The 22,565-nt window shown below is 28.2% G+C and overlaps 1 protein-coding gene across 4 annotated transcripts in view; it reads right to left on the bottom strand.

The window, feature by feature from the left end:
- Window positions 1–3,134: 3,134 nt before the first annotated feature.
- lic (dual specificity mitogen-activated protein kinase kinase lic) overlaps window positions 3,135–22,565 on the bottom strand; it is a 32,463-nt gene continuing 13,032 nt past the window's right edge. For all 4 annotated transcript variants that reach the window (XM_043045884.3, XM_087152266.1, XM_043045882.3 and 1 more), the window contains 7 exons: window positions 20,127–20,292; window positions 19,913–20,032; window positions 18,141–18,257; window positions 16,647–16,826; window positions 13,570–13,647; window positions 11,392–11,531; window positions 3,135–8,990 (listed from right to left, as the gene is read on the bottom strand). In XM_043045884.3, coding sequence (XP_042901818.1) covers window positions 8,852–8,990; window positions 11,392–11,531; window positions 13,570–13,647; window positions 16,647–16,826; window positions 18,141–18,257; window positions 19,913–20,032; window positions 20,127–20,292 — 940 coding nt within the window. In that variant the 3' untranslated portion in view covers window positions 3,135–8,851. The remainder of the gene's footprint in view (window positions 8,991–11,391; window positions 11,532–13,569; window positions 13,648–16,646; window positions 16,827–18,140; window positions 18,258–19,912; window positions 20,033–20,126; window positions 20,293–22,565) is intronic.

Below are 22,565 nucleotides of genomic sequence, written 5' to 3'. Positions count from 1 at the left end.
TGAATAGGAAAAAAAATGTTCGAAATATTTTTATTGCATTTTGTATTTTAGTACAAATGTAATTGCAATAATCTAACAGACTTTTTTTAGTAGACGGTTTTTCAAAATTGAAAAATGCCAAAATATATTTTTGCATGTGATTAAAGTGCCAGAAAAATATATATGTTTACGGTGAATGACCAAAATTAAGAGAATGTCTACTTTCATCAGTGAATGTCTACAATCATATAGTCGCTTTGGTGAATGTCCAATTTGATATTAATTTATTCGTGGATATTATATTTATTAGATATTTTAATATCTGCTGAGGATAGATTAGAAGAAACATCAGTGCTCGGAGTACCAGACAGTGGCACTGAACCTTAAAAAACAATGTAGGGTATATCGGGCAAATGTATACCAGGCAGTGACACTTAACTAGACCTAGTATGTATTTCGGGCATATACCAAGTGTGACTATGTGACTGTCAACATTCTCCGGTGGAAGTAAACAACCACCAATTTCGGTCATTTACAGTAACATATATAAATAAGGGACACTGGTGTCCTATTTGTGTCAAAGGGTTAAAGAAAATCTTTCGTTCAAAGGGAATTAAATGGCGTGTATGTATTTAGGACACACTGTATACAAAAGTGCTTTTATTTCACACATCAAGCAACATATTTTTGTTCGAAGTAGTTTAAGTTTCGTAGGGTTAAATAATAGATCAGTGGGGGAGCAACCTGCGGCTCGCGAGCCACATGTGGCTCTTTGAAGGATTATCTGTGGCTCTCGATAAATGTACTCGAGTTCCCTTTTAATTTTTGTGCTGTTATATTTTAAAAAATTATTATCGTTCGGTATGTGTTTCAAAATGTCTTTTTGATTTTCATCTGAATCCATTTGAAATTAACATAATTCAAGGTGAGTGTTTTCCATTTCCAATATAATTATGACCCAAAAAGCATCTGGAGAATTAGAATTAATAGAGATGCAAGATCAAGCTCTACAATTAAAATATAAGTCGACGTCGATTAGTGAATTTTGGAAATTTGTACCAAACTCGAAGTATCCTGAATTAAAAAAGGATGGTTGTCGAATTATTTCAATATTCGGAATAGCGTACTTATGTGAATCATTTTTTTCCACTTTAAAATTTGTGAAATCCAAACACCGATCAGTATTAACTAACCAACACCTCAAAGAATTCACCAAATTTTAAAGAATTATCAAGAGAAGTAAAATAAATGTGTTTAATTTTTAATATTTAAATTCAATACACATATTTTGTACTTCTATTTATATGTTTTCAATAAATATAATTTCTGTAAAAAAAACGAAATTTAATACCTCTTTTGCATACCTTCTAAATACATATTCAATTGCGGCTCGCGAAAAATTTCAAATTTTGAAAAATGGCTCGACTATCAAGGAGCTTGACCACCTCTGTAATAGAGAATGGAATTCGGTTTCGGGATTTAACACTCAGTTTTTTTCAGCTCATCATTTTCTTGCACATAAATCTAACTTTAGGAAGCCTTCTAAAAATCTCCTCACGTCTCCAAGAACTGGCGTAACTTAAGAGATTGGGAAGTTGGCTACCATATTCCATACAGGCGATTATTTTCCCATTAAAGCTCTATTTTTTCTCCCATCCTTCGTAAAAAAAATATCTATGTTTTGTCGGATTAAAGACTCGCACTGAACACTTTAAGATCCACACATCATTGACTTTTAAGGTTAAATTTGGGCTCGATCAATGGTATTAATGTTGGACATCATTTATTTCCGCTGCCAGATCGTGTTTTTTGTGAAATAAATCTATAAGACGATATTCTATAAGTACCAAGTTGATCCCCCCTCCTCCTTGTCAGATTTTATGGTTGAAAAATTTTATGAAATACAGTGTGACCCAAACTGTAAGAGAAAATACAGATACTTCTATGAAAAAAAGTAAGCTGCTGAATTTATAATTATAGTTATATAATAATAAAATTATATTAGGAGGACCGGAAAGTAATGTCGTTTAGGAGCATTAAATATTTGTTAGTTTTAAAAACCAATTCATTTTTTTCGATCCGGCATTGAAAGGTTGTTGATAACGGGGATGAATACATTATTGATTAAAAATAAAATCTTGATAACAAATATCAAATGCACAGAAACGACATTACTTTCTGGTCCCCCTAATAATTCTATTGTATTAGTTTACCTCCCTCTCTATAGCGAAAATCTACCTGGATGTAGGTTCGCCACTAACTCGAAAACAAAAGCTGCGATTTGGGTCGTGTTATCGTAGATTAATTAGGAAAATATCGCATATAAATTTTTGACAATGCTTCGCCATATTAAAATTTGTACTCATTAATCATAGGTGTTAATGTTTCTGTGGGTGACAACTCTAAAAAGCAGTCGCCTGCGCATGCTCCATTTAACCGATAAGTAGAGAAGACGATAGGTCAACAGTATATAGATGAATCACACATATATAAATTATGCATATTGTCCCGTAAATGTGGCAACCAGTATTTTTTTTATGAAGGGAAAATGAGTAGACAGAGGGTGTACGGCAGTGGTGGAAAACACTCTCTTCATATGCTTCAGTGAGCAGCTAAAATGATCATCGCTTGGCAACGCACCTTATAAAGGTAAGATCCACTGTTTGAAGTGAAAGAAGCCCAATCACCAAACTCAAACGAAGAGAGTGATTGACCCAACATAAAGCTGGGTCAATTTCAGTTGGGGTGTTGGGCAGTCCTGACGGTCCGGGGGAAAAAATGATGGTTAGTGATGGAAAATTATAAATATGTTGGATCATGATGGATTATTTTTGTTGTCCCATTATAAAAATCCATCATATTATGATGGGTATGCTATGCTGGCCCAACATGAAAAGGTATCAAATCCTAGCTTGAGATATTAGGCAGATTTGATGGTCCCATCAAGCTGTATGATGGTTTTTGATGAAAGTTCAAGATGATAACCACATTTATGTTGGTTCATCAATGGAAAATCATGATTTTTTTTGTCTTTGATATATATATATAACGCTTATATGCATATTTTGAAACTTTAGCATTTTTTAAAAAACAGTTTATACACATTTTCTTCAAAGTCAGATTTAAGCAACCAAAGATAATAAAAACACAAAAGCTAGATATCTAATATTTTAATAATTATTTTACAACAGTCATGGGTAAAATAGCAGCTATTCCTTTTAATCAGCAACATTTTTGATTTGTACTCCAAGCAACTAACAATGAAATAAACAATAACAAATGACAAGAGATATTTGTGCGATTACTAAAAATAGGCTATTTACAGAACAATGAGAAAAAGTCACATTCTATGTATTGCAAAAATAGACTTCATATCATACAAAACTATAAATTTCCAAACATCACTAAGCCACATTCAAATAACTATCAACAGAAGGGCCTGCAACAAATTTCATTAAGATCATTTATTTCTATTTTATAAAAAAAAAGTCCCATATAATATATTACAGGCTGGTATCAGAACGATTTGAAGTTCCTTTCACTTAATTACTTATTTATTTATTGTAATAGATTTAATAGTGGTTATCCATCACATAACCATTATTAGCGTCATAAAAGTTATTTAATTAATTCATAACTATTTAAAATTATTTGCCCTAGAGTAATTCTTATATCTTTTTCTCTCACCACAAAATCAGTAATTTTTTTTTCCAGCAATTAATTCATCATATTTTGGAAAGATTAGTTCTTTGTTTCCTTAGCATTAAGACTTTAAAAAACAATTTAATGATAACTTTGCCACCTATTAAATTTTATCTCTTTTTTGCACTTGAAATAAATATTTCTTTAGACTAACATTTTTACGAGTGTAGTTTCAACTTTATTCAGAACGAAAATTTCACAAATAAAAACATTCAGAAATTTTATTATTTTACCCCTTCTTAGAAAATAAACATTGCTTTTAGTAAACTAATTTTTTTTTTATTAAATCTAAATTGGCAGTAAAAACGCTAGATAAGTGGAAATTCTATTTCAGCATGATTCGAACTTAAAAAAGCTAATATATATATATATATATATAAGTACATAAGCATAAACTGAAGATTTCACACTAAAGAACTATCTAACCCAGCGGTTCTCAATTTTTTTTTTGGAAATGGAACCCTAATTGATTCAACTTCTTTTTACAGAACCCTAACTTTATAAAAAAAAGTATATAAAGATAATTATGAACATTAAACAATAATATATTATTTTATTTTAAGATTATTTAAAAATATGAATGATTTTTTTCATCGTTTTATGATTAATAATCCAAAATTAGATCCTACAGCTAAATTCACAGCTCTGGAGCTTTGTCTAGCCTAGTACTAAATCTGATTTTGGTGTACATACATAAACTGAAAAGGAATAAAATTAACCAAATTACAGTTTCTTTGAAATGAAAATTAAAAAGACTTCACTGAACACAATTTAGGAACCGCTGATCAAATCTATTTATAATAGTTCTTACCCAAACAAGCAATATTTATATGGATGTTAAAATGTTACAAATGCATAACAGAGGTTTGGGTGGGCTTTAAAAAATTTAGTAAAAATTTTATTTTTGCTATTTTACAATTTTTAAACATCAAGGGAGAAAAAAATGATGGGAAATTTAGTGCAAGCCCTGAATAATTTCATTCATTATACACTAAAAAATTTGGGAACACATATAATTGCACTTCAAATCAACAAAAATAATTTCTGATCAACATCTGGAATAAACATATTTTTGAACCACTAATGGTGCATTTAATATAAATTCCACTTATTTATACTTATATTTAGATTATCGATCACTATAGCTATCATTCGTTTTCTAATGCTAAAACATTTTCCAATTCTAACAAATTTAAGAGAGATACCTAATTTTAAAACAACCTATTTTTAAAGTGATCTGTCAGATTTCAAAACTTGACATCTCAAATGGGCTCTTACCAAGATTTGGGCCATAACTCTCAAGTAATAGACATAAAAGCTTTATGATTTATATCATATTTATGATTGGCAGGAAGCAGTATAAGGCATTTATATTTATACATTTGGTGCTTGAAATAAATCTCTATTTGAATCAGACTCTACTTAATGAGTGAAATGCTGCGTTCACATTTGTCTAAGGGTTAAATATATTTATTTATTAGAAATGAATCAAAATAAATATAAAATCTCCAGCATGCAATTTAAATTTTATGAACATCTAAGTAATATGTTCAGAAATGAAATTCACATTAAAAAAAAAAAAAAAAAAGATAAGATCAAGCCAGTTCAAACTGATAAGCTTCATAACGATGCTGAAAAAATGGCTTTCAAAACTTTTTTTAATAATTGGACAAATAAAATACCAAATCTCTAAAACAAACAGTAGCATGAAAAGATAGTATCAATTAAAAAAAATTCTCATAATTAAATTCAGAATAAATGTTTTCAGATAAGCTCAAACCAGACAGATAGTTAAACTGATAAGCATCACATTTATGTTTAAAAAACATGGCTTCTAAAATTTCAATTCCAATATTCAATATTTGAAATGATAAAATACCAAATCTTTAAAACAAACTGTAGCATGAAAAGATAGTTTTAATAAAAAAAATTCTCATAATTAAATTCAGAATAAACGTTTTTTAGATAAGCTCAAGCAAATCATACAGTTATATTACAACACTGATATTGCTTTTAACTTTTCAGTATCAGTACAAATAAAATATCTAATTTCTGTAGCATGAAATGGTAGCATTCATCAAATGAAATTTTCAATAGTTACAATTAAAACTGAAAAATACTAAAGAACATAATAATACAGAATTTATGACAACCAATTTTTGGTCCCAGAAAAAAAAATTATATGTTACAAAACTTTATTAATGTTATTTTCAAAACTTTGATTTTATTAGTCTATACTACAAAAAATGCTTATCCTAATCACTATTCACATTTCTATCTGAAAGTTTGTTATTTTTTTAATTAACATAAACATATGTAACATGTATAACATAATAACATGTTTAATTTACATAAACATATGCATGACTTAAATCATATACTTTAATTTAATATATCCTCTATTATTAAAACAAATGATAACTTGTTAAAATGCCTAATAACTTTTTTTTAAGAAAATAGCAAAAGTTTAAATCAAACACTTTAAATTATTGACAGAGAATGTATCAATGATAGGTTCTAGCAATATTTATAAAATATTCAGCTTTAATTCTTAAGGACTTTATATGTTGAAAATCACATTTTGGTTGGCATAACTGTACTCATCCCAGGTTATTTTAATAATGCGAAGAGAAATAATCACCATCAGTCTACTTAGTTCCAACAGCCACATTTCATGTTATTATTTAGGCATAAAGGATTTGACAAATGAATTATTTGTATAACTGAATGATTAATTTATGAATTATTCATTTCACCACTTTATTTTTCTCAATGCTCCCAAAAATATATATCAGGGACTGTGATTAAGGGACATTGCACTGAATAATACAAAAATAAATTATGTTTATCAAATTAATCAAAAAAAATTTATATTTAATTTGATAAACAAAATTTATTATTAGCAATTATTAATTTATTATAAGCAAAAATTTTCCACATATTTTCAACTAAATTCAGCATTTAAAATAAGTATTCAATTAATAAAATAATTTAGTATGCACAAAATATTTTTCAATATGAATCCATGCATAATAATATTGTTTATAACAAAACTGCCCCCTCAAGTCCTGCAGTCGGCCTCACCGCGGCGAGGGGGTGTCCCTGGGCGGAACCAGTGAAGAACGTCGGGAGAATATTTTTCTGGTAGGGCCACACAAGGCGTGAAAGCCGTTCCACTGTGCTCAGCTAACAACTGCAGGTAAATCCAGAGGTCAAGTCAGTCTTCTACCCTAGTGGTTCCTCTAACTAAAAAGAAGCTGCAAACAATCCTTAGTCAGAAGGTTCAGTCGCAATCGGCCATGACCAGATTTCGTAGTGGCCATCTTAAGTGCATAAGGTTTCAAATTGGGGAGAAGACTTTCCAATCTTGTTCCTACTCACAACCTGCTTTTTTTTGCCTTGGCGCTTCTTATAAGCAGCTGCTGGTTGATCGGGACTTTCTGCAGATATATGGGGAACTGACGCGATGGGGCCTTCTGGACCTGATCTAGGCTTTCCTCCTCCAGGGGGATGCGCAACAACATAACAAAACTGCACCCCCCCCCCCCAAAAGAAGACTTCATAAGCCACTTTGAAAATGTCATTTATGGCAGTGAGCAAAAATAAGTTGAGGCTCACTTTAGTCCTATCCCAGTATCAATAATATTCTTTTATGCCCGAGATATAATATGGGCGATAAAAGCAGTAACTTGAAAAGACAAAGGCAAAACAAAGTGTATAACTGAGATTACTTAATGGCAGATAGAGAGATATTACTGTTAAATTTTTTACAATTTTTTTATACTTAGACAAAATACCATTTGGTTTGAAAACAGTAACGAAGTATATGAAAACTTCGCCCTAAGTTTGCCACAGTCCAAAGACCTCTTTCAGATGATGAGCTTGTGCCAGCTTTGCTCATTATCAGGCAACGCCATATTATCTCTAGTCCACGTGGATATGCATATTAATTCTGGAGCATAAATTAAAAACTGAATCGAATTATATTTTTCTTTCGTCAACAGTAAAATAATCTTTCATTTATAACAGTTATATAAATAACTGTAACTATAAATACCAATTAAGCAACTAAAATTTTATTTTACTAATTGTATAACCAGGGTATATTTGCATTTGTTTATTGTGGATTTTATTAACACATTGTTGACCGATGACGAGTTAACTCGTTATTGCACTTGCATTATCTATCTCAATTTATGAAATTTAGAAAAGCTTTGTGCATCATGTCCAAAGTTTAATTTCATTTCATTCAATACAACTAAACTTTACTAGAGTTTATTTTTGAATGTTTTGCTTTGCTTTCATACTCAACTACAAAATAATAGCCGGTGTCATGACATAGTTTCCGTATAAAATTGCCAGACAACAAAAGAGGGCTATGGGTTGGCCAGAATGTGACATTCAAATAATAACAAGAAGCAATACATCTTTCAATACTATACTCATAAGTGAAATGAGCTAAGAAAAAATATTATACCCCCAATTGCTTTAAGTGAAATAAATAAAAAAAACTGATTTTAAAGAGTTAACACTACATTCACTAAACATATCAAAAATATAATACACCCAATGCAATGATGTTATTATATAATCCTATTCCTATTTCTAAAAATCATTAAATTATAAAAAATATATACAGGTAAAAAGTGTTAATACCATAAAACAAAACAAATTCTTTCTCTAACAAAATATATATAGGTAATTCATGTATTTAACAATCACTTTCTTTTAAAATATAACCCCAACATTATAAGCAACAACCACAATGTCAGACTTTTTCTTAAGTAGCATAAGATTATTGTCAAGTAATTTTCCAAATACAGTTCATTAAAAAAAATTATAGTTATTAATAAAATTCTATATACATGCACAATTGAAACAAATACATTAAAGTAAATCAATGTTAACAAAATTTAAAATTTTTTTATAAATTAATTAAAAGATTTTCAAGATAAAAACAATTGTCAATTTAGCATAAAAGATTAAATTAATTTAAAGGTAAATGAATAATTTAAAAAGGGGAGGAATCATAGCAAAACTCCTTTTGATTATACAAGACATTGCTGGGCTTTTAGATACTCATTATATTTTATAATTATATGGGTATTAAATATGCAAATAGTGGGAGATGAATATTCTAGTTCAAATATGTTTATGAACGTAGGCTAGTTTACGGTATCAATTGAAATATATCTAAAACAAATGATACATATCTCGAGATATCATAGTTATGTGTAGAATCTGATGATATAAATGGATGCTGTAGAAGTTGAGGGTAATTAGGCCTTAGTGTGTAGTCTTTTTGTAAACTGCAAAGAAAGAAAAATGCATATCAAAACCAGGGTGGACATTTAGTATGGAAGAAACTAAAAATAACCTATACAATTGTTTTGAAATAAGTATTATAAAAATTGCTTAAATTCAAACAAATTACATTTTACAAATCACCAGAAATTTACAAGTGTTTCTCTAATGCACTTTTAAAAAAATTATTAATTTCATGTTATTTATTTTAGTTTTAGATAAAAATTTTAAAGTCTAAATCCCATATTATTTAGTTGGTTTGAATGTTCATACTTAACAGTACTTGATTTAGAAAACTAATATGCTATTTGTAATTGTGGTTTGTAGTAACGTATTGTGCACAAAATTAAAAACAAAACACCCTTATTAACTGTTTATCTAATGATCGGATCCTCACATTTTAGGACTCAATCTTACTGACTTGAACGGGTGACCTCAAATATAATTAACTTCAGACAATAATTTAAGTTAAGAAATCAGACACAAAAATATAAGGTATACAATTTTTCCCATAATTTTAAAAAATGCAATTTTGAATGGCAAAATATGAGCGAAATCAATCGAAGAATTTCTGAGAAATCAAATTTTGAAAAAGCCGTAATTTTAAATTCAATTTTTTTAGCAGCTATTCGACCGATTTTGCTCCAATTTTGTATTTTGACGTGTAAATATCATATTCTTTAAAATTTTATACCTTACAATTCCAAATTTTTCTACTATTATTATAAAATAAACTAATAAAAAAAGTTTTAAGAACAACATATTAGCAAACATTCATGTTTGTAACCCAGGTGTGTGTTCACAGTTAATCAAATAATGGTAATCAAAATTATAGTATTGCAGCTTCAAGTGCAATATTTAAGTAAAAACAAGCATTGAAAGGGTGAAAATGGTGTTGCATTCGTAAAGAGAAAAACAACCAGAGTCACAAATTACAGCTGCTGAACTACAAATGCAAGACAAAGTTCAAATTTTAATTAATAGGTTCAGCACCCATGTAAGCAGTTTCTTCTCCTGGACTGTTTTGTTTCTAATAACAGCAATGATATTGATAGAAAGTAAAGAACTTCAGTTTTTTCAGTCTTGCCTTTATATGAGGAATGGGAATGAATTATCCTCAGTCACTTATTAAGTCAATCTGTAACAGACAACATGTAACAACTCTTATCAGCTTTAAACCTGATAATCAACAAATGAAGGTGGTCCCCACAGAACACTTACACCCCTTAAGGAAAAAGAATGAAGCAGAGCTTTGACTACTTTATGAGCAGTATGCATGATTTTAGAATAGTTGTCTGTTGTTTAGTTTTGTTACTGAATAATGTTTCAAAAAATAATGTATGCACAGTAATTCTTTATAAGAACTAATTCGTGCGTTTTGAACTTTGTTTTATGCATTCTTTTTTCAATATTGTATAAACTCCCAAGTTAAAAATCTGCTTGTGCCTGGTTTATTTTAGCCATCTGATTTTGCAAAACCACAAAACAAAAAAAAGTTTATTTTTTTCCTACAAAATTAAAAAAAAGGGTAAAAGAAGAAAATGTGAAGAAAAATGCTAATAATTTATATTAAAATTTATCATTTATATTAAAAAAATTGATGTTGTGTGTCTTTTTTAAGCATTTAGCCGATTATCGGCTCTTCGTGGGCTACTCAATTCCATGGATAATGAGGAATTTACCGTATTTGATATTCAAATGGATTTTATCCGCTTGAATTGGAAAAAAAACTATTTAAACCGCAAACAAGAGATACATAAGGAGCCATTTAAAGATTACATAAGCACCTAAGGATACCCAGTTTTGGTTATTTTTATTAAAAAGGGGCAGGGGGTCTGAGAATTGTCTTTACTGTCAAATATCCCTCATAAATTTGAGAGATAAAAACTTCAAAAAGCAAACAATAATCGTTGAAAAAATATTTCAATGGAAGAAAAAAATCTTAAGTATTGAGATTTATTTTCTTCAGTCGAACATTATTCTTTTAAGCTCTTTCAAATATAAAAAAATAATTTTTCAAGAACACAATAATGGAGTGCAATCTTGAGCATCATATGAATCAAAAGAAGAACATTGAATAAAAGCAAAGTTTTAAAAAATTATGCTTCAGAAATTTAATTAAACAGAATTTTAAGAAATGAACTGTGATATTTTATGGATACTATCATAAAGATTTTTATCAATCATTGCTAGATATATTCTTATCAATTATTGCTAGATATATTCTTATCAATCATTCTCTTATCATTCATACCTAGAACTTAAAATCTTATGCAATCTTTATGCAGTTTGCTTATCTTTCCTTACAAGGGGAAAGAAAATTTAAAAAAAAAAAAAAAAAAGATGCTTAAATAACATTTGAACAGCCCCCAAACAGCAATTATTGTAATGATAAAAGTTAATTACCACCGGGATATAAAATCTTCAAATTCTTCAGAAAATTTACCACTTTTGAGCCTAGGTGGATCATCCTGCACTACTTGCTTGAGTTGCTCAAAAGGATTACCCCATGTATGATAAGGAAACTCCAACATAGAGAGTTCATACTGAAAACAATGAAACAATCAGTTAAAAGCAGAAAAAAAAACATTGTTTTTGTTTTATCAAACTTTTCAAACCAGCAAATAAAATAGTGTATGATTATTTCATACACTATAATGTCACTATAATTCATGTCTACTATATATATTCATTTCTACTTTAATGAACCCAAGATGTAGTGAAAGTTTTTAGCGGTTCCATAATAATTTCTATTTAACAAATGTTGTTTCATACACTTATAGTAAACATCAGATGAATTGGTTGTTGTTGTTGTTTCTAATGCTACTGGCCACATTAGTAAGCCTGCTGAGCGAAGCCGAGCAATTTTAAGGCAGAGAGTGCGTTTCTTGTTTTTCAGTGGCGCCATCTATGGCCAGAATCCAACTTCAGCCACATCATACATCACACCTGTTTATAAGGCGGAGCCATTCACACATCCATTCACTCATAAACAGATCTTAATCTTGACCTGAATTAGAGAACGATCGATCTCCAATCCAGTACCCCCAGAGGTATTGATTTGTTATGGGAACATTGAGGACTTTGCGACTCGACAGAATTTAACGTGCATCAGTCACCAACTACACGGGGTGTCTTCAGCCGGCGGGGTTCGAACTCTCGGACATGGGCCCAGCGCCCTACCGACCAGGCTATCCCGGCAGAGAAATTGGTAGTTTGTTTATAGTGGACTCAAATTTCTTTTTTACAGTCATTTAAATAAAAATAATTTTTTGCAGTCATGTCAAAAATGGCGAAAATCAAAAAGATAAACATATGTATTAAACTCCAGAAATGATGAAAATTGAAAAAACGAACAATTAAAAAATTTGTAATTGGGAGACAAGCATTTTATTACATAGAAAATAATTTGAATGTTATTTAATCTTCTGATTAAAAATTTCATTGTAAAGGAACTTTGTTGCATATTTACTTAGTTGGCAATTTACAAAGCAAATAATGTACTATTTCAACCACTAATTTCCTTATTACTACTAAATGTTGCTTAAAAAATTTTGATATAGTGAATTATTGTTTTAAGTGAACTTATTGCTGGATCTGCAGATTTTTCATTATAGAGGAGTGGGACTGTAACAGAAATTAAAACCTTACTTTTAAAATCCATACTTATAAAGAGAACAAATAAATCCTTATTTTAATAAATACCAGAATCTTTTGATAAAAGATACAATATATATATTGATTAAATGGTTTATTTATATGTTTGTTATAAAAACAATTTTATCCCATGGATTTTTTTTAAAGAAAACCAAAAATCCACAAGTATGAAAAACGTTAACTAGAGAAACATGCAAATTAAATATTAAGGGCTTTACTTATTCTTTATCTATATTTGCTTGAAAACAATATCTGCTGTATTTTTTTCATTTATATAACTTTGAGTGTGCAGTATCTTTATGTAAATAAATTAAATCATGTCTACCAATATTTTGATGTCTTCTTCTCTAGACTATTATACTGTTATTAAGTCTATTATTATTATAATATTATATTATTTATTATTATATTATTATTATAATATATTATTTATTATTATATTATTATTATAATATTATTTTATTATTATATTATTATTATAATATTATATTATTATTATAATATTATACTATTTATTATTATATTATTATTATAATACTATTATATTATTTATTATTATATTATTATTATGTTCTTGTGTCCAATCCTTAAGGATCTAGCTACAGCTAGATCAGATCCATGAGATCATTTACCCTAGTAAAATCCAGCACCAGAAGTGGACTTGCATGTACATCTTCCTGAGCTAACCTCAAACAATCGAGGATATATACAGGGGAAGGCGGTAACAGATAAGTAGTAGAGACAAATAGGGGCAGCGAAACATTTTTATGGATTTTTCACGAAAAGCAAGAATATCAGCACAACTAACAAGATCAAAGGTATACCGGACAAAAAAAAAGATCAAAAATATATCTGAATAAGATCAAAGTGAGAGGTAAGTATAGGAAGCAAAGTGGAAGTAGAGTCATTTCAAAATATGAAACTTACCATAGTTATACCCAAACTCCAAACATCAGATCTAATATCATAACCTTTCTGATTAGCAGCAGGATTGATGCGTTCTGGCTGTAGACATTAAAAAATATATATATTAACAATCCATGTTTAAATATAACACTTAAAATTAAAAGAATTTGAAGATCAAAATATAACCAAATAAACTGATTGTTCTCAATTTTATTTTGATATGCTAACTTTTGTTCAATGATTCTGCTAGACTTTGAGCACTACAGGTTCTTTAGTCCCAGTACTTCCAAATTTTTTCCAATTACCTTCTGATTTCAATTCCCCATTCAAATTCACTTCCCCATTCAATTCCAATTTTCCATCCAATTTCCCATCCACTTACAATTCCCCACCCACTTCCAATTACCCATCCACTTCCAATTCCTCATCCAATTCAGTTTCCCCATCCAATTATCTTTTTACTAAAAGGATATCCTCATTTAAAACATAAATTATCTACCTCACAATCCATCCATTAACCCTTTGATGGTTATAAACGGGTTCAGCTCGCAATCGCATCGTGCTTCATAATGTGCACAAACAAGTTCCGCTCAGGAGCAAGATTTCGACCGAAATGGTTAGAAACGAGCACTACTCGCATAGTAAAATTTTTACCCAATGCGCGCTGACGAGCTGAGCTCGTCCGTCATTATTATTCTGCATTGATTATGTTACAAACGAATCCTACTCGCAAATTTAGTTAGTTTCATTGTCTACAGATGGCAGTACGGGTTCCATGAATTTCTTTTCATAATGAAAGGGGAATTTATTTTTTTTAACCTAGTACTTTTTATGCGTATTTTGGCGTGTTTTTTAGGGTGTTTGTAAAGTAAAATGGCTCAAAAGCGAAAGTTAGATAATTATGATGATGATTCTGATTGTGATACAGAAAGCTTATCAAGTTTTGAGTCCGATTAAAAAGATTTTTAGGTAATTACTGTATTTAAATGTTTCATAAAGTTTTACATTAGTTGTATTTAACTAGTCCTTTCAATTTAATATTTGTCTTACATTTATAATTAACTATTATTATTTATATAATTGATTATAATCATTTATAATTTACTATTTAATAATTATCATTTGTTAATTATTTTAAAGTACGTAAAAACTCTTATTTATGTGCTACAAATACTTTAAGAAATTTTTAAAAAGAGTGAGGCTAGCTATCTACGGCATCGCCAGAGAAGGGTGACATTTTCGGAAGAAAAGTGGGGGGAAACAGTTGCCTCTTTTGACGACTGTTTACTCGTAATACTGCACGAATTAAGTAAATGAAACTGCTCATTTCCCTAGCCGTCAAAGGGTTAATATAAATATTCATTATTTTTCTATCTAAAGATATACAAAACAAAGAATTTCAAAACAAGAAGAGTTATATTTGAATAATTAAGTCTTATAATTGGACTGCTCAAACACCTGCATCCAGGAAGAGCAATTCCTTGATGTAGAATTATTCCTTATAATTAGGATGTAAGTTGATACTCAAAATTATTATCACTTTCTTCTCCAGCTTTTGATAAAAAAATGTAAAGAATCTAATATAAATGTAACGTTCGATTAGAATTTTGCATGCATAAATCTGTTATAACACTTTGTTATCTGTTATCAAATTCTATTCTATAAATTAAGTGGACTAGGAAACATGTCATAACTCAATTTTCACCTCTGCTGCATTATTTTTAGTATATATGACAGGTTATAGCGCATAAGCAGTCATAGTATTAACTTACAAAAATTATAATAATTTTTATTCATAATAAATTAAATTTAGAATTTTGAATAATACTGAGTAAAAGGGAAAAATATCAATTTCATAAAAAAATTATGTCAGACCTAAATTTATATCTATACAGCGAAAATATATTAATATTTAAAAAGCTATTTTTCTACCAAATATATTTTTAAAAAAACACATTTAAAAATAATGCATATTTTTAAAATACATGCTTATAATTTTTGTCAAAAATTCTGCAAAAATACAGAATATAATAATTTGTATACAACTTTTGCTATGTTTCTTTTAATGTCTGCTCACATAAAATACACATAAATAATATAATTATTTAAATCAATAGGAATATAAAATTTGGAGATAATAGACGTTGCTTAGCTGCCTACTTGTTGCTTTGTCGTTTAGTAATAAAGTAAAAATTAAAGTACGAAGAGTTTTATAAACAAATAAGTTACTTTTCCAACAAATAGAAGCATTACAATCAAGTGATAGAATTTATGTACATATCTTTGGTAATATTATTAGGAAATGTCGGTAATGTTATTATTTGTAGGGAATCACAAGATTTTCAGCAGTAAATGTGTATTTAATAGAAGTTTCCTCGAGAAGAAATAAGGGTTTTTTAAGAGGTAGCAAATATATTTGAAAAGATTAGAATAAATACAATATATATATATATATATATATATATATATATATATATATATATATATAAAATAATAAAAATAATGCAAGACTGCACAAATTGGCAGGTATAGTGTTGATTTCCTTTTCATGATAATAGTAACTTCCAATTGCAATCTTAATGTATTGACTGAAAACTATTGTAACATAACAGTGGTTGAAATTAAGAAAATTTAGTCACTTCTCCACAGACACATGGCTAAAAGAAATTACTAGTATGTACATATTTTCACTCGTTTATTTACTTATCTCTATTGGAATTTTGCTTAAGTAGTTAATAAAGTGAATTTAAATGAAAAATTATAATACAAAAATGTGTAATGTTCACAATTATAATGAAATATACTATTTTGAGATAATAACTCAGATCATAACACAAAACAGAAAATCAAAAATATTACACCTTCCCTTTACAACAGTTGATGTTCCGGGGACCACAGATTAATTTAGAGTGGTCTGTGTCAAATTTTTGGGGTCTTAGGCCAATGCAACAGCATTAATTTCGAGTCCTGTTTCAATACTAGATACATTTCATAGTAAAAAACCACACAAAACCAGTTTATTTTCGAACAAAGCACTCATAATCAACATGAATGAACAATGGAAGTAAAAAAAATAATAATAATAATAATTTACTCACAGCCATATAAGGTTTGCAGCCTGCCTCAATAGTCTTTGCAACAGAATCCACTAAATGTCCAGAAATTCCAAAATCACAAATTTTAACTTCCCCACTTCTACTTATTAAAATGTTGGATGGCTTCACATCACGATGAATAACTTTCAGCTTAACCTGAAGATAGTACAGAGCACTCACAACCTAGAGAAATGCATAAAATTTTACACACAATAAATCAGGAGATAGCAGGTTTAAGCACAGAGGGGGAAAAAAAGGCAACCCATGGAAAAAAGAACCCTTTGAATAAAGAGAAAACTATAGGATAAAACAAATTTAAGAAATTTCTTAATTAAAACAACTATTATTTCAAATAAAAGAGTCTTCTAATTTTTTATTATTATTAAACTAATAACATATCATAATTAAATTTTGTCAATGCAATCTAACAAATCTCATATTAAACATCTGCACAACTACAATACGAATAGCATGCTATTTTATTATTATTATTGTAATCAAATACTGTTAAACATGAATACTCAAACTAATCCTTAAATAATATGAAAATAGTTATTTCTTAAAAATAATAGAATCAAAAAACTTAATTTTCTCACACTAAATTAAATTTCAATTTAAATTAAAACTACTCTTATAATACTTAATGCTTAACAATTGTATCATTTATGCCGACATAAAACTGAACTTTAATTTTAATTGAGTTTTAAACATGAACTCCAATATTTTTTGATCTATTTAAACTTCAATATGATTTTTTTTTTAAATTCACAGACTTGTAATTCTTAATTATTATATTATGTACAACTTTTGAGCCTATGACACACATTAAACTATTTCCCCATTTTTTTCCAAATATCATTTTATATGCCTTAAAAGCCACTCAATAAACATTTTCTTAAACCACTAATTTTCTCATATTTTACTCTTTTTTAAGTCAACAATGTTTTTTACTAGATGGCCCTGGTAATCTAGTAAATATATAATTGCAAAACAATTTTTCTTCGTCAGATTTCACTTCTTTTAAGTGCAGAAATAAGCAGAAGTTTTGTTTCAACTATATAAGTGTGTCACACACAAACTTTGCAAGTACTATTTTTTTTTTCCACTTTAAAATTATAAGAGAATAAAAATGAAAGAATAAGTGGCAATGATTAATATCTTCAGCACGCACAATTTTTTTAAAAATTACACAATTTTTCCATTTAAAATATCAGTCTTTTTTAGCTACCAGTATAGTTAGAAATACCATAAAATATTTTCCTATCAATAATTATATCTTTTATAACCCAGTTTCCTGATCATTTTCTGGCAAAATGAATCTGTAACTGTAATTTTTACAGTATATAAAAATTAACAAACGTAAATTCAAAATTAAAAATAGCATTGACAGTTGATTTTATCTTGTACAATCCCTTTGAAAATAAAATAGTTGTTCAAACATATGTTTACATAATAAAGCATATAAAAGAAATTGGCAAGTGATAAATAAATACTTACAGCAAATGCAATTTTTGCTAATATTTCTTCAGGAATAGTTTCATCAGCTGTTTTGACTTTTGGATAAAACTTGTCTAAAGATGTATCCATAACTTCCATACAAATCCAGACATCACCCTAAATTTGATAAAATAAAAATATTCAAATCAGAATGTAAAAAAGTAAAGCAGTTGAAAGCAAATACCTGCACAAAGTAAAAGTAAGAAAGATGAAGATATGGTTTTCAAATAAATTCACCCTAACTACCAAACGAAATTAACCTGATTTTACAAATCAATTGCATTTAAAGACATTTGCCAAATAAGTAGTCAAAAGAAATTGAAATTTTAATAAATGTGCTTCAAAAACCACTATAATATTCCAAAAATTTAAGAAAAAAATTGTCAACTAATTACTTTTTTCGAATGGTTCATTCACAAAACAATCCTTATAGAAAATATATTTCACACTTTTAATTTTTTTTTTCAAATAACCTTGAATTATTGCATTTAAAGTAACTCACATATACTATAAAATTATTCAATCATCGAGAGTAAAAAGTTCCAATTTTTTCTTGTCTGATTTTGGCCAATTTCCCTGGTTTTTATAATTCCTGACATAAATTTTATTACTTTTTTAGTTCTGTCTAATTCATGTACATCAAATACATTGTTTGATAAATTTATTGCTTTTCAAGCTGAAAAGAAACTTGAGAAAGAAAAATATCTGAAGAATAAACTATAAAAGCACATTACCTACATGACAAGATTTAGATAGATAAAAACATAAATAAAAAATTTAAAAATATATAATAAACATTTTATTTAAGACTGTTACTTATAACAGAAAAAAAATACTATAAGAGTAGCTCATATCTAATACTGTGAAAGTCGTAACTAATACTTAAGAAGCTATAGCTAAGAATGTGGAAAATATTTGTTGTCAATTAATATAAATATCTGAAATGAAATACAGTAGGAAAGCGATTATACGGAACGATCGGGACCATCGCTATTCCGGATAACTGTTTTTTCCGGTTTTCTGAATCGCTACAAAAAGCTATTTTTTTAAATTGTTGAACCCAACAAAAAAAAAAAATTTGGAAATAATCTTAAAAAGAAGAAAAAACGATGAAGTAATACACTAATGATTATTTCCAAAATGATGGTAAGGTAAACATCTTTCAAAAAAGAAAGAAAAATCCTAAAATCTTATGAGGGAAAAAAAAAAAATTTAAATGGCGGGAAAATTTATTGAATTTCGTTCCGGTTTTTTGGTTTTCCGGTTTTCTGATTTCCGAATAACGGGTCCTGTACCGTAATTGTTTTCGTAATATTTAAGAAAAAAAATTCTAATTTTAATAAAAATACTGTTTTTTAATAAAATTTAAATCAAATTTTTATCCCAAAATTCTATTTTAAAAACGATAAAATCTTTACAAATATAATAAACATTGATGGCAAAAAACTTTTAATAGATATCTATTTAATTAATATAAATTAATAAATTGAATAAATTGTGTATCAGAAAATATTTTTCAAGACTTTGTACTAATTCTTTCGGGAAAAATATTAGAAATTTAGGTACCTCAATCTTTTATTATTAATTCCTAATGATCCTTTAATTCAATTAAATTTCCTGATTTTTTCAAATTAATGAAATTGTCAGACTTTTTCCTCTCTGTTTTTAGGCTACTTACACTTATCTACACTTATATCTTCAATCCAACAGCAAAACTCATTTAATTAAAATTAAAAATAAATAAATAAATAAAATAAATAAAGAATAATTACTTCTCGGAATAATGCCCCATAAAATTGAACAGTATATGGGCAATCACTACTTCTCATGGATATGTCCAAATCCATTAAAAGTCTTTTTTGCTCTTCATTATTAACTGTAGCTGTGATCCTCTGGAACAAGTATAAATAAAAAAATATCACTTTCCAACTCTTTTTTGTAACTATCACATGGTAAAAAAATTTTCAAAAAAAATATTGAAATTACTTTAACTGCCATTTCAGTTCGACTTGGCCTGTGCAGCATCTTTTCTACAATACCGTATGCTCCACGGCCCAACTCGCATATAGTTTCTAAGTCATCAGCAGCTACTTCAAATACTCTGTCAGCAATCGTAATAGTAGTTCGAGTGTCCAAATTTCTTGGTGGAACTCTAAAATAAAAAATATTTGATTTTAACATCCAATATACTGAAAAGTACCAAGTTTTCAAAAGTAATTATTATTATTTATTTATTTATTGTTATTTTTTATTTATCTTTTAATTTTTTTGAAGTTTTGTGAAAGTGTTCCATTTCAATATTTCTTCATACTGCACCATTTTCCATGAGAAAGCTAATACTTCACATAACCCATATTTTTTTAACAATAGTTAAATGCTTAATGCATAAACAGGTTAAAAATATTTTAAGGCGAACTTAGTTACGTCTTTTATTTATATAGATAACTAAAATCTTGTAATGTTTGGTTTAGTTATTATATTTCCTGAATATACATGAACTTTTAAAACCGAATTACAATAAAGCTGGGATTTGTCTCAGTAACCAGTAATTTGGTCACACAAAAAAAAAAATTCTGAAAATAAGACATAACACTAGGCTTAAAAAATTTAACAATGAGTGGAAATGCAAACACAAGGAATGAAATGCATTTATAATACCGGCAGAACTTTACTATAGCAAAAATTAAATTTCTTACACCATATCAATAATCTTTGTCAATAATCTTTGAAGTTGGCACTATTGATTTGACTATTTTAAAATGTGTTATCTGTGTTGGTTTCATGCACTTTCATTTGCAGTATTATCTCAAAAGGTTTAAATTATATTTTAAAGTAAATGAAGATAGCAAAAAATCTCTGAAGTACTTGTTTAAATAATTCTTATTCAAAATAATTTTTAATTGATTAATTTGCTTCATAACAAGTATGAATTCAAAGGTAAACTTATAGGGTCAGGTGGGGTAAAGTGGATATAAAATCAATCTTTTTTTAAAAAAGACTTTAAAACCAAATTTATTTTACTGAAAGTTCTGATGCATTTAATATACATTGGATTTATGGAACATGGAGATTCGTATTCAGGTGATTTAAAAATAGCACAATGAGATTCACACAATTTAAACAAATAAATAAAATCTCACACTAATATTTTTATTAAAACATCGATAACATTCTGTGGATAAATCCTACATACACTTTTTTTTTGCTCAAATTTCAGGTATTTTTTCAATTATTTAAAAAGTGTGTTTGCACATAGCAATTTCAGTTTTTTTGGTTTTGATTTTTTGCCAAATTCATCCCTGTGGTATAAATCAATTTAAAGTTCTATAAAAATTAAACATTTTTTTAAAAAATGAGTGATTTTTAAACAAATTTTGCCAAAATCAGATGGCGATATAAGGGTTGAAAATAGTTAGAAGAATAAATCAATGCGTTCAGTGAGAACGTTTTCAATGAGAAAACTTTTTAATCGTGATTTTGTTTCTACAGAAAGTTTTTCATATCCTCTAAGTCTACACCGTGAAATACAACAAAGTTTGAAAATAATAATGGTAAGTTGGTGCAGGACCACTAAAATTTGACTTAGACTTAGATATATTATCAGAAGTCCTTAGAATTAGCAATCAATGTAAGGGGCTGATTTGGATGTGTGATTTTTAGTTAGACGTTTTGGTCTGCATTTTTGTGATAAAATAGCTTATTTTATCCCAATTGGAAACATTGCACATTCTCTGCATTGTAATTTTTTGTTATTTAAATTCACTTTGTTAGCACGGGGTTCCCACTCAATTTCAACAACAACAAAAATTTCCTGACTTTTCCAGGTATACTAGGTAAATTTCAATGAAAATTGCGACCATACTTAGATTCTTTTATTTGTTATGTGAAGCATTAGATTTTCTGTGCAAAAAAAAATATTATTAAATAGGGAAGGAAACATTTCAGTTTGACTAAAATGGAAAATATTTTTAAAAAAATAATTGCAATAGATGTTAGAATTAATTAACTCAAATTTCAACAACTGGTTACTGACAATTTTAAGACTGGTTATTTTCCAGGTATAATATGGTGAATATTCCAGATTTTGGTAAAAAAATTGCACCTTTCTCTGACTACTCCCTGATTTTTGGAATTAAAATAAAATCCCCTGACAATTCCAGGTTTTCCCTGTTCTGCCTGACCCGTGAGAACCCTGTAAGCTAAATTAAGAAAAAAATATTTTTAAAAAAACTAATAATGTAAACACGCAAATAGACCAGTGAAAATAAGTACTGACTAGTAGCATATTTTAGTTACTGGTCTAATAGATCAGAGACTATATTTTCTTAATATACCTTGATCTACATGCTCAACCTATTTTAATGAAACCAAAACTGTATTGATAAAATAATTATTTAATATCTAATAATAAAATAAATTATTTAT

Source organism: Parasteatoda tepidariorum, chromosome 9 (assembly GCF_982258835.1).
Source record: "Parasteatoda tepidariorum strain Cologne lab strain chromosome 9, Ptep-v5.0, whole genome shotgun sequence".
NCBI classification, from domain to species: Eukaryota; Metazoa; Arthropoda; class Arachnida; order Araneae; family Theridiidae; genus Parasteatoda; species Parasteatoda tepidariorum.
Note: the sequence above shows the minus strand (reverse complement) of the source record. Positions and strands in the feature narration are given on the sequence as shown.